At 49.4% G+C, this 12,074-nt stretch overlaps 1 protein-coding gene across 2 annotated transcripts in view; it reads left to right on the forward strand.

Moving 5' to 3' along the window:
• The first annotated feature begins 3,405 nt into the window (after positions 1 to 3,405).
• SLC24A4 (solute carrier family 24 member 4) overlaps positions 3,406 to 12,074 on the forward strand; it is a 195,018-nt gene continuing 186,349 nt past the window's right edge. For both annotated transcript variants that reach the window (XM_061395136.1, XM_061395137.1), the window contains exons 1-2: positions 3,406 to 3,808; positions 5,862 to 5,972. In XM_061395136.1, coding sequence (XP_061251120.1) covers positions 3,679 to 3,808; positions 5,862 to 5,972 — 241 coding nt within the window. In that variant the 5' untranslated portion in view covers positions 3,406 to 3,678. The remainder of the gene's footprint in view (positions 3,809 to 5,861; positions 5,973 to 12,074) is intronic.

Raw genomic sequence — 12,074 nt, forward strand, 5'->3', positions numbered from 1 at the left:
AACTGAAAAGAACATAAGACCCAATTCTCTCTTCTGCAGGGTGAGTCATTAGAACTGCAGCAAAGGCTATTTGGTAATGGGCAGTATGTAAATGAAGCAAAAAGTACAGTTTCAAATAAATTGCTTTTTAAACTGTCAAATAAAAGGAATCCATTTGTGCATATGAAATTATTCCAAGGGTTCTGTTAACTGAGAGCAGGTGAAAGATGTCAAAGAAACGTTCTATTAAAGAGCAGGTTAAATGTTTAAAGACAGACACCTGATGACTCCTTTGGCCTGTTTTCTATTCAGAAATGGCTATTTTCGCCAGCCCTACATGAGCTCCATGCACAACAGTTTTAAGAGAATATTGCATGCTCAGTGTCTAAGTCATGTCCAACTCTTTGGGACTCTGTGGACTATAGCCCGCCAGCCTCCTCTGTCCATGGAATTTTCCAGGCAAGAATACTGGAGTGAGTTGCCATTTTCTGCTTTAGGGGATCTTCCCAACCCAGGGATTGAACCCAAGACTCCTGCATTGGAGGTGGACTCTTTACCACTGAACCACCTGGGTATCCTAGTAACAAGATTCCATTTTTAAAGCTTCAATGAGTTTTTTTTTTTAATTGAAACATAGTTGATTTACAATGTTGTATTCGTTTCAGCTGTACAGCAAAATGATTCAATTATACGTATATATGTGTGTGTGTTTTCAGATTCTTTTCCCTTATGGGTTATTACAATATATTGAGTATATCTTCCTGTGCTATGCAGTAGGTCCTTACTGGTTATCTATCTTACACACAGTAGTGTGTATATGTTTATCCCAAACTCCTAATTTGCCCTCCCCACGCCTCCCCCCAACACTTTTTCCTTTAGTAATCATAATTTTATTTTCTATGTCTTCAGGTCTAATTCAATTTTCTAATACAAATGAATAAGCTCACTTGTATTATTTTTTAGATTCTACAATAAGTGATATATAATATTTGTCTTTGGCTTATTTCACTTAGTAATCTGTAGGCCCATCCATGTTGCTGCAAGTGACATTATTTCATTCTTTTTAAAGGCTAAGTAATACTCCACTGTGCAAATATACCACATCTTCTTTACACACTCATTTGTCAATGGGCATTTAGGTGGCTTCCATATCTTGGCTATTGTATTATAAATGTGCTGCAATAAATACTGAGGTGCATGTATAATATGCCATTTTGTTCATTAGAGTTGCCTTAACCAATGTGATCTGAATGCTGTCCTGTGGATGGGATGAAAGCATATTATCACTTCTCTTTTTCCTTTGGCAAAAATAGGATGTCACCAGCTCTTTGCTAGCTTTTCAAATGCCACATTTAACACTGTTTTATGGTTTTTTATTTGCTATTGCTAAATAGCAATCTTTGTACAGCCTGGTCATTAAGGAAATTCTTCAAACGTATGAAAAGTGGTTTTTTTTGGTCCCCGGCAAGGATGCTTGGTAGAGGTCACCCATATAGAGGGAGGTCCTCAATGGTAAGGCTGCTCTACAGACAAAACAGAGCCCTGAGCTGTTCTATACAAGGCCTACCCGGCTGTTTCCATCTCATTTACTCTAGGGGTTTCCACTGCAATTAGTCTTGTGCTCATGCCTTCAGTATCCGTGGGTACTGAAAAGGCACTACGGAAAATAATTAGCGAAACTTCCCCCTCCCCTGGCCTTCCAGGTACCTCTCACTTGTGTCACTGTGCCAGGCCAACACAAGCAGTGCTTAGTCTGAGAGGAACTGTGCAGATGGTGTCCCACTAGAATCAGGGGGACGGATTTGAAAGGGTCGCGCGCTTCTGACACTTCAATGTACACACAAACCTCTTAGGGGATCTGGTTAAAAATTCACATTCTCAGTAGGTCTGGGCTGGAACCCTAGAGCCTGAATTTCTTGCAAGCTCCCAGGCAATGCTTATGCTGCTGTGGATCACATTTTGAGTAATGATAAATAAAATAACACACATTCTGCAAAAACAGTGACTTTTGCAACTGACTCTGTTAAACCAGCATTTATCTAAGGGTCTGGCTGCTCTTTGATTTGGGGTTCCTTGAAAGCAGGAACTGGATAGTACACATATTTTGGTTGTTTTGTTCTCTGACTGGCACTTGGCGCTGATCCCGCAACTCGGTGGGTGTGTATTTATTTAATTAAACAGACCTGGCCTTGTTCCAAAAAGGATTTTACATGGACTTAACCCCTAGCACGCTCTAACTAGGTGCTCCATGGCCAGGGAAAGAAGTCATTCCCAGGGGTTGAGGCCCTCTCGCTCAAGGTCCCCACCACCTGCTTGCACCTGGATTACAACTCAGCGGTTGCTCTTCTGAAATTCTGCCTCCTGCCCCATTTTTAAAGCGGTTTACACTAGAGGCCCGATCAGAGAGAAGGAGGAAAAACAAAACCAAACCCAGAAAGCCCCGTGAAGCGGTACGGCTCCAGAACATCAAAAGCTCAACTCTCCGCGGCGGGGCGGCAGAACTCTCGGGTTTCTTTCCAACCGGTCTCCTGTGTTTTGCAGGTCAGCGTTGCGCCCCCGCCGCCGGCTCCCCCGCCCTCCGCGAGAGCCCTGCAGGAGCTGGTCCCCGCGGGCGCGGGCGCTTGTTGGTTTGGTGCAAACGTTTTTGTTATCTCAGCTCGAGCAATTAATCTTCTCCTGCATCTCCCGCCCCGCGGGGGTGTAGGGGCCTCGGGTCGCCTAGGGGGTCGTGCAGAGCCCGGACTAGAGCGACCGCTCTACGGAAACCCTGGTTTCCAGAGTCCCTGCGGTGCCATAACCTGTTCCTTTCTGCAGCAGCCCCGCAGGGTTACAGAAGGACTAGTTTCGGCTCCGTCGGGGCGGGGGGAGAGAAAAAGGGAGAAGGAGGGCGACTCTGTGGGTCAGTAGTTGAGCCTCGCCGGGGAAGGGAGGAGCGCACCGGCGAGTGCGCCCTAGGGGAGGAGTACACGTGCTGGGGAGGAGGGGCAGGAGGGGAGGAGAAGGGAGGCGAGAGCTGCAGGCGGGAGGCGTCACGGCCTCGCAGACGCAGGCGCCGGTAGCCGGAGACAAAGTTCCCGGGGAGAGCTCACCCCCGGAGGGCCGACGTCTAGGCGGCTCGCGGCGAGGGTCGCAGGTCCCGCGCGTCCAGTCTGCCTCCCGACTTGAGCGCACTGGGTCAGCCCGGCTCGGCTCGCCGGGAAGCAGTGGAGCATCGCTGGCCGGCGACCGCCGCCAAACTTGGAGGGGGAGGATGCTACGAGTGGGAGCGGCGGCGCGGCGCGCGGGGGCGCACTGAGTGCTCCCGCGGGCGCCCCGGGGCACTGCTCCCAGGGCTGCGGCCGGGCGAGGGCGCCGAGGCTGAGCGGGCAGGTAGCGGCACCAGCGCCGGGACTGCGCCAGCCCTGCGATCCAGGGCCGCCAGCGCCACCGTACCGGCGTCGCCTCCTTGCCACCGAGCCATGGTGCGCGGAGCGCGCACACCGCGCGCGGGACTCTGAGCTCCGGCCGCGCCGCGCTCCCCCCACCTCCTCTCCCTGCTTCCCTGCCGAGCTCGCCCGCGGGCCATGAACCTGTGGCCTGGAGCCCCTGGCCTCTGAGCCTCGAGTCGCCCGCTCCAGTCCACGCCGCTCGGCCCCAGATAGCACTCCGGCCGCTGGGGCTCCCCATCCTCTGACAGAGGCGGCATCCAGGCGCTGCGGAATGGCGCTCCGCGGGCCCCCCGGGCCGCGCAAAGTTCGCAGGAGGCGAGAGATGCTGCCGCAGCAAGTTGGCTTCGTGTGCGCGATTTTGGCCCTGGTGTGCTGTGCGTCTGGCCTCTTTGGCAGCTGGGGTAGGTAATGGTGCGGGCCTGCCCGGGGAGTTGGGGGATTTGGGCTGGAAAATCGCGGGGCAGTTCTGGGAGGTGTTCCCTCTCTTCCCAGCCAGGTTAGCTCCAAGGGTTCATCCAGTCCCCTCCCCATCAGGCAGGTAGAGCGCACCCAGGAGGGCTGATGGCTACGCTCTGAGCGCTGGTGCCTGTTCCCGTGAGCTGCGCGCGGCCGCTGGGGGCTCAGAACGCGGCTGCCGGTCTGTGTTACTAAGGCGAAAGCATGAACCACTGGCCCCTCGGCGCCAGAGTTCTGTCCCTGGGGGTGCCCAGGGAGTGTGGGGAGCGCAGCGGCGAGGTCCATGTATGGATTCTCTTGGCCTGGGGCGGAGGAGACTGAATGGACCTCCTTCCAATTTTGCAGAGCACGGAAGATTGCTCTCCGCGTCCCTCGAAAACCCAGGTTTTGAGGCTGGAAACTGAGTCTCAGCTCTCGCCCCCGCCCCTGCCGAAGGGGCGCCCGGGGTGTCCTAACGCGTCCTCTCCAAACCCTAAAAATGGTGGGGCAGTCTGTCCCCTGGGGAGGTTGCCGCTGTGTTTCAAAATCACTTTTCAACTCCTCTTAATCCCCGCGGAATTAGAGTGTTGGTGCCTGGAACCACTATCCACACGCCTTGCATCCGAGAAGAGACAAGGAAATTTGGGAGTTGCTTAGGATATGCACATTTAAGATGGAGAGAAAAAGAAACTTACAAAAAATGTTAGGGATGGAGTAGGGGATGTGAGCCCAGGTGGAACCTTCAGAAGACATTCAGAGTGGCTAACGTTCCCACTGGGAAACTAAAAGGTGCTGGGGACCTTTTAGTGTTGTTTTTAATATTCTAATTTTTAATGTTCTCTGGCAACTTTATTTCAACTTTTCAATTGAAGTATAGTTGATAATGTGTTAGTTTCAGGTGTACAGCGAAGTGATTCAGTTATACATATATGTGCATATGTATATATGTGTGTATTTTCAAACATTTAAGAAAACGAAAGAAATGCTGTGATTTAACAATCAGGATATGGGGAATAAAGCAGATGGTACCTTCTTGAGTAGTTAGGGACAATTTAGAGAGGCTCATATTAATTGATAAGAATCAGGTGGCACTTCATTAAACTTTATACAGCCTTTCAAAACTCAAACTTTGTGATTTGAGGATGAAAGATTAAACAAAACTTGCCCTTTCCAAAAGAAATCCAGAAAGGCTATTTGAACACCATAGTACCTGGTGCTTTGCAATTGGGCAAGTTGATGTGTTTTCTCCCTCAATTACACACTAGAAATAACAAAATACCTAGAGGCTCTTAGATGTCAGCATTATAGAAGAGGTATTATTACCCAGCTGAAGCAGTGTTCACCTCAGGAGAGGTAAATGAATACTTTAAAGGTCTTAAAGTGAGAATTATTTTTTATTTGCTGGATCAGGAAGGCCTTTAGGAGTTCAACTGCACTTGGTCATCAGCATCCACTCCAGTGATCTTCCTGGTTACTCAGTATGGCCCTTGGACCATCAGAATCAGTGTCACCGGGGAGCTTGTTAGTGTAGAATTCCAGGTCCTGGCTCAGACCTACTGAATCAGAATGTGCATTGTAACAAGGTTCCCAGGTGATTTGTACGCACATTCAAGGGTGCAAAGTCCCGGGCCAGACCCCATCACCTTTCTGCACCTGTTTGCTGACTTTATCCTTCAGGGCCGGGATACCTGAGCATGTTTGCTGGCTAAGAACTTAATGGTCACCTGTCTAAACCCTGTATTGCACTTGTGAGGGGCTGAGACCGAAGCAATCTTGGCCAAGGTCAGAGCGCATGCTGACCTATCTGGGACTAGAAACAATGAACTAGATCTAGGAAACAGATTACTGTAGGTGAGCAGGTGATACTGTGCTTCCAGTCACGGTATCACTCCCTGCAGATGGCTTTAAATAGTCAAACAGGGCTGTTGCTGACAGAGCTAGATATATGCTGTAAGGCCATTGTGAGAATGTAGGTGCCATGTTGATCTCATGGTGTTTGTGACTTATTTTCTAATCCAGGGCACAGAACAGCTTCTGTGAGCAAATATGTTCTCCCAGACACATGGAGAAATAGAAGGCTGATGGCACCAGTGAATGGGACTGAGGCAGCTAAGAATTGCACAGATCCTGGTAAGAGATTCTTCCCAAGGCATTTGACTTGGCCTCAAGATGGTATGGATGTAGACAGTCATAACCAGAGCTGAGAAAAGATGGTTTTGTGACCCTGAATGGGAAAGGGTAGCAATAAGGAGTTGAAAGGTAACATATAGACATTAATCAGTTGTGCTGCTAAGCAACTCACATTCTTTATCCAACAACTGAAAAGGTCACAGTTGAGAGTTTTCAATTTTCAGTTTTTGTTCTCACGGTGCTACTGAAGGGTCAGTGTTCTGCCTGCACCCCCATTTTGTTTGTCTGGATGTCTTCATTTTCTTGCCCTTTTGCTCGCTGAGTCCATCTGATGGAACTCCAGGGGCAGCACACCCAGCTGCTCTGGGAGAGGACACTTTGGGATGACCCACCAGGTCATACCACCCAGGGTCGCTGCAGGGGTGGGACACACTGGGGCCCCTTCTTTGGGAGAGGAATTCCAGGTATCATTACAACCTGAGGGATGGTTCTCCTCGCCCTGGGAGGTGGTTTGATGTTCCTCTTCAGACTTCTCCAGGGGGTCAGAGGCTATAGGGACCCAGTCTTTTCTGTTCTTCTTGCCAGACACAGGCTTTGCTTAAATGGGTAGAGATTTCTTCCCAGGAGCTGTACTGGCCAGCTAATGGAAGCTCAGACAGGCCAGTCGTAGGTTTTAGCTTCAGCTCCCAAACTTGGGGCTCCTTGTGCAAAGGACTCAGTGGGATGATACATTTGAAAGCTCTTTGGGAACCATGAAGTTTTATCTTCTTATTTTAAAAAATTGAAGTACAGTTCATTTCTAATGTTGTGTTTCAAGTGTACAGCAAGGTGATTCAGTTATATGTAAATGTCTATTCTCTTTAAGATTCTTTTCCATTTAGATTATTACAGAGTGTTGAGTACAGTCCCCCATACTATACAGCACTGGTTTATACTATAAACCTTGCTGTTTATCTATTTTACGTATAGTAGTGTGTATATGTTAGTCCCAAGCACCTAATTTACCCCCATCTCTGTGGTAACTGTAAGTTGCTTTCTAAGTCTGTGAGTCTATGTCTGTTTTATAAATGAGTTCATTTGTATCATTTTTTAAGCTTCCACATATAAGTGATATGATACTTGTCTTTCTTGCTCGATATGATAATCCCTAGATCCATCCATGTTGCTGCAAATGGCATTATTTCACTCTTTTTTTTTTATAGCCAAGCAATATTCCCTTGTGTGTGTATCTTCTTTATCCATTCATCTGTAGATAACATTTAGGCTGCTTCTGTGTCTTGGTTGTTGTAAATAGCTCTGCTATGAACACTGGGGAGCATGGGGTGCATATCTTTTCAAATTATGGTTTTCTCTGGATATATGCCCAGGAGTGGGAGTGCAGGATCACGTGGTAACTCTGTGTTTAGTTTTTTAAGAAACCTCCATACTGTTCTCCATGGTGGTTTCACCAATTTACATTCCCACCGAGGGTGTAGGAGGGTTCCTTTTTCTCCACACTCTTTGGAGGTTTTATTTTAGATGGATACCACTCAGCTTTTCCACCAAGTTGCCAAGCAAGTCAGTCTTTTTAGATGTCTGTTTTCTTACCTGTAAAATGGGAAGAACAGAACTTGGCCTCCTACTCTAGAGTTGTTAGAAGAACTGGGTGAGGCTCTGCATGGGGCTGTGTGAAAAAGGAACCAGAAACTCGGGCCAAAGGAACAGGTAAGGAGGCAGTCTTCCCGTGGCTTATTCTCATGGGAGTGCCAGCAACGCAGTGCTGTGCTCAGTTGTATCCAACACTTTGTGACCCCGTGGACTGTAGCCCACCAGGCTCCTCTGTCCATCGGATTCTCCAGGCAAGAATACTGGAGTGGGTTGCCATTTCCTTCTTCAGGGGATCTTCCCCACCCAGTGACCGAACCCGCATCTCTTGTGTCTCCTGCATTGGCAGGCAGATTCTTTACCACTAGTGCCACCCGGGAAGCCCTTGTTTTCATAGGCAAGTCTTATCCACATTTTACAGGTGGGTAAATACCTAGGGAGGAGACAGGAGTCACTCAAAGTCATGAAACTTTTAAGTGGGGAAGCTGGTCCGGGAACCTAGGCCTGTGGGTCTGAAATGTTTGGTTAGTTCCATGCACCCAGGAAGGCCAGGGCCTTCCCTCAAAGCCTGTTTTCAACACCATCAACTTCCCTTCCCTCAAAATGCTGTCTGAGGAGTCCATCTGGGACACAGAGGTTTAGGTAAATCTCTAAATTGTTCACTCTCTGCTTGATGGAGATGGGGCCGGGTGAACTCGCAGAGAAGCCGCTGGGATTCCCTTTGAACTCCCTTCTGTCCTGGTGACCCAGTGGGCAGTGGTGCTGTCCCGTCATTTCACCTCCCTCAGCACATTCTTCCAGCAGCAGGAAGTGGCTGACGCATGTGTGGGACTAACCCGTGAACATGTGTACAGCCAGGAACTGTGGCTGGGCCCATCCTCTCATTCCAGTCTCCTGAGATGCTAAAATCAGCACCATCCATGTGGGGAACGCTTTTTCACCCTGGGTAAAGAGCGGGAGTGCGTTCTGGACTGATTTCTAGCTCACCAGGCTCTCATCCTGGACTGGCTGTGTCTTCCTCCTGTAGCTTCTGTCACGTGTAGTCTGGGCACATTGGCTTAGTCAGGACCCCATTTCTTAGGTTAGAGTCTCCTATGCCCTACTGTTTCTCCTATCTCTCCAGTGTACTGTCTGATCAAAAATTATTCCACTAACTATGGAGCAGTCAGCCCTATTTGGCAGGAATGCCTGGTTTTGTCCCCCTTCAAAGAGGGAAGCAGGGAAACTGGCAAAATGTTTAGCAACAAGTCACTTGGATTGAGCTTCCCAGGTGGCACAAGTGGGAAAGAACCCACCTGCCAGTGCAGGAGACATGAGAGACACGGGTTTGATCCCTGGGTCGGGAAGACCCCCTGGAGAAGGAAAGGGCAACCTACTCCAGTGTTCTTGCCTGGAGAATCCCATGGACAGAGGAGCCTGGTGGGTTACAGTCCACGGGGTTCCAAAGAGTTCGCTTTGTATCAACTGTTTCTGGGATAGTGTCCTGCACAATAGAAAGGACTCGGTAAATATTGGTCAGGTGATGGAATGAAAGTGCCCTTTCCAACATTAAACACCTCAGGGTTTTTGCAAAGGTGAGGAACACAAGGCTCAGAAGTTTAGTGACTGCCCAGGATCTCTTGGCCGGCATGAGCGTCCTGGGGTCACCTGGCTCAGATCACATGCCCTCCCTACTGCACTTGCCCCTGCTCTCCGCCCAGGCCAGATGGGGCCGAAGCCTGAGTTCCCTTCCAGCCTCTTCATCCGAGGACCATGAGAATATCTAGCCCCCTTTCCATTTCACAAGTGGGCACTTGGTGGAGGCAGAAGCAAGTATAAGAGACAGCCCTTGTCATCAAGCAGATCATGATCCAGCAGAGAAGACAGAGTCCCAGCCCAGGGGACTCAGGGACACGGGAGGACTGCAGAGGCCCTCCGGGCAGCAGCCTCACAGGACCACATCAGGGGCTTGGAGAATGGCGAATGAGTCCAACGCAGTTCGGCAGAGTCCAGGGGTCTAGATGAAGCAGGCCTCTGCTGCAGTGACAGAAAGCCTCCCCAAACTGGGTTTAGCAAAAGGGATTTGTTGGCTGAGATCAAAGGTGAACTGTGATGCTCACTTTCTGCCGCTGAGCTCAGATATCATCCAGCGGGCAGTGACCACAGCTCTGGCTTTAGGTCCTCCCAGACCCCAAAATGCTGGACAGAGTGCTGCTGCCTGAGGTGTTTCTGCAGAAGCCCCGAGGTTCTGGTGGGTTGGTGTGACTTGAGTCAAGTGACTTCCTTAAGCCAGCTGCTTGGCCAGGGGAGTGTTGGGCCTGGACCCGTTTAGAGTTAGGTCACAGGCTCTGCGTCTGGAGGGATGGGACTGAAGCTTCCTCCTCCAACACCTGAGCTCCCCCGGGAGCCGGCAGGGGTAGGCATTTTCAGGAGGTGGCTTTGTAACAGTCCTGTTCTGGGGTGCTGCGATGAAGGTAGACCAGAGCTCCCTGCCAGTTACTGTCGGGGTTGTGGAGGGGAGTGGTGACAAGGTGGCATTTGATGGCTGCTTTCTTTTCTACACAGTTGTAGGAGCTGCCAGTAAAGAACCACAAGTTTCTTGCATCCTCTGAGAATCCACCGTGCATCCCTCTCCACCAGCTAGACTGCCCCCTTTGTGATCTACCAGATGGGGTCTTTTAGGGATGTGGTCTCCCCATGTGGTCTCTCCACATGTTTCTTCATGTGGAGCTTGAAGCAGGGCCTGCTGTGTCAGTTCCCAGACCGGAAGCATTGCCCACAGTAGGTGCTCAGCAATCATTAGTTCACGTTGCCCACAGTAGGTGTTCAGCAATCATTAGTTCATGTTTTCATAAGAACTTCCAGGAAGGAAACGTGTCTTATTTTTACTCTCCCCTCAGAGTGCAACCTGTGCACCTGTCAGCTTTGTGTCCTAAAAACACAAATGGGACCCTGCTCTTGTCATCCCTTAAGACTTGAGGTGGAAAGTGGGCTCTTTTCTCAGCCTGGGGTCATCTCTTCAGATCTCGGTGGTGTTTCTGTCTTGTTATTTGTGCTTCAGTGTAATTCCCGCTTGCCCCCCTCCCCCCCCAGCCCCCTCTGACCTCATCACGTTATCCCACGTTGTTTTTATGACATATGTCTCTGCTGTCTAAGATAATTTAGTTATTTCTCATCTGTCTCCCCTTGAGGGCTACCTAGCTCACTGCTGTATGTCCAGAAGAGTGATTCTAAACCCTGGCCGCACGTTCAGATCACTGAGCACTTCATTTATTTCTGGTTGTGCTGAGTCTTCACTGGTGCACGTGGGCTTTCTTTAGTTGTGGAGAGCAGAGACTACTCCGTGTTGTGGTGCCCGGGCCTCTCTTGTGGGGCTCTAGGGCACACGGGCTCAGTAGTTGAGGTACATGGGCTTAGTGACTCCGAGGCATGTGGAATCTTCCTGAACCAGGTATCAAACCTGTGTTGCTTGCATTGATATGTGGATTCTTATCCATTGTGCCACCAGGGAAGTCCCCACTGAGCACTTTCGAAATGCCCGGGCCTCACCCTGGAGTGTCTGATTGCCTTTGTCTGGGGTAGAGCCCAGAACTCAGGACTTGTTCAGACCTCTCCAGCTTATTCCAAGTTGAAGCCGGAGTTGATGCACTTGCTGGGCTGGAGTCCTGCTGCTCAGTGAGGTTGGCATCACCTGGGATTGTTAGGGATGCAGAGTTTCAGGCCCATCCCAAACCTACTGCAGGGTCAGAGTCTACATCCTAACGGAATCCCCCAGGGGGCTCCCATGCCCACTGAAGGCCAGGCAGCACTGGCTTAGGACACTGTCTGCCACTGTGTAGACTTTCAGTAAGTATCTGAATGTTAAATGAAGGCTCAGACTTGGTCTGACATAGTGATTTTCCTGAAACACAGTTTGGTTTCTTTTTAAATGTAGGGAAGCTAAAAAAAAATAGCAACAAACAAACAAAAACAAAACAAGCTTCGTTTTGACCACTGAAGTCTATGGAAAAGTCATTTATTTTTCTTCCCCCAGAGGCAATGGGTCCTCCCTACAAAATGCATGAAATAGGAATGAAGAACAGTGACGCTGAATCCTGTGGGAACTGCCGTAATTTGGGCTGACAGACAAAGCATTATAGGCTGGGAGGCTTAAAGAGCAGACATTTATTTTTACAAACTTTTTGTTGGAGGATATATTATGCTGGTTTCTGCCATATATCAACATGAATCAGCCATAGGTATACATATGTCCTCTCCCTCTTGAAGCTCTGTCTCATCTCCCACATCATCACACCCCTCTAGGTTGTCGCAGAGCTCTGGGTTGAGCGCCCTGTGTCCTACAGCAAATTCCCACTGACTATGTACTTTACATATGGTGATGTATATGTTTCCATGCTACTCTCTCAATTCGTCCCGCCTTCTCCTTCCCAACCGTGTCCACAAATCTATTCTCTATGTCTGCATCTCCATTACTACCCTGCAAGTAGGTTTATCAGCAATATCTTTCTAGATTCCATATGCATGCATTAATATATGATA

The sequence above is a fragment of the Bos javanicus genome, chromosome 21, assembly GCF_032452875.1.
Source record: "Bos javanicus breed banteng chromosome 21, ARS-OSU_banteng_1.0, whole genome shotgun sequence".
NCBI classification, from domain to species: Eukaryota; Metazoa; Chordata; class Mammalia; order Artiodactyla; family Bovidae; genus Bos; species Bos javanicus.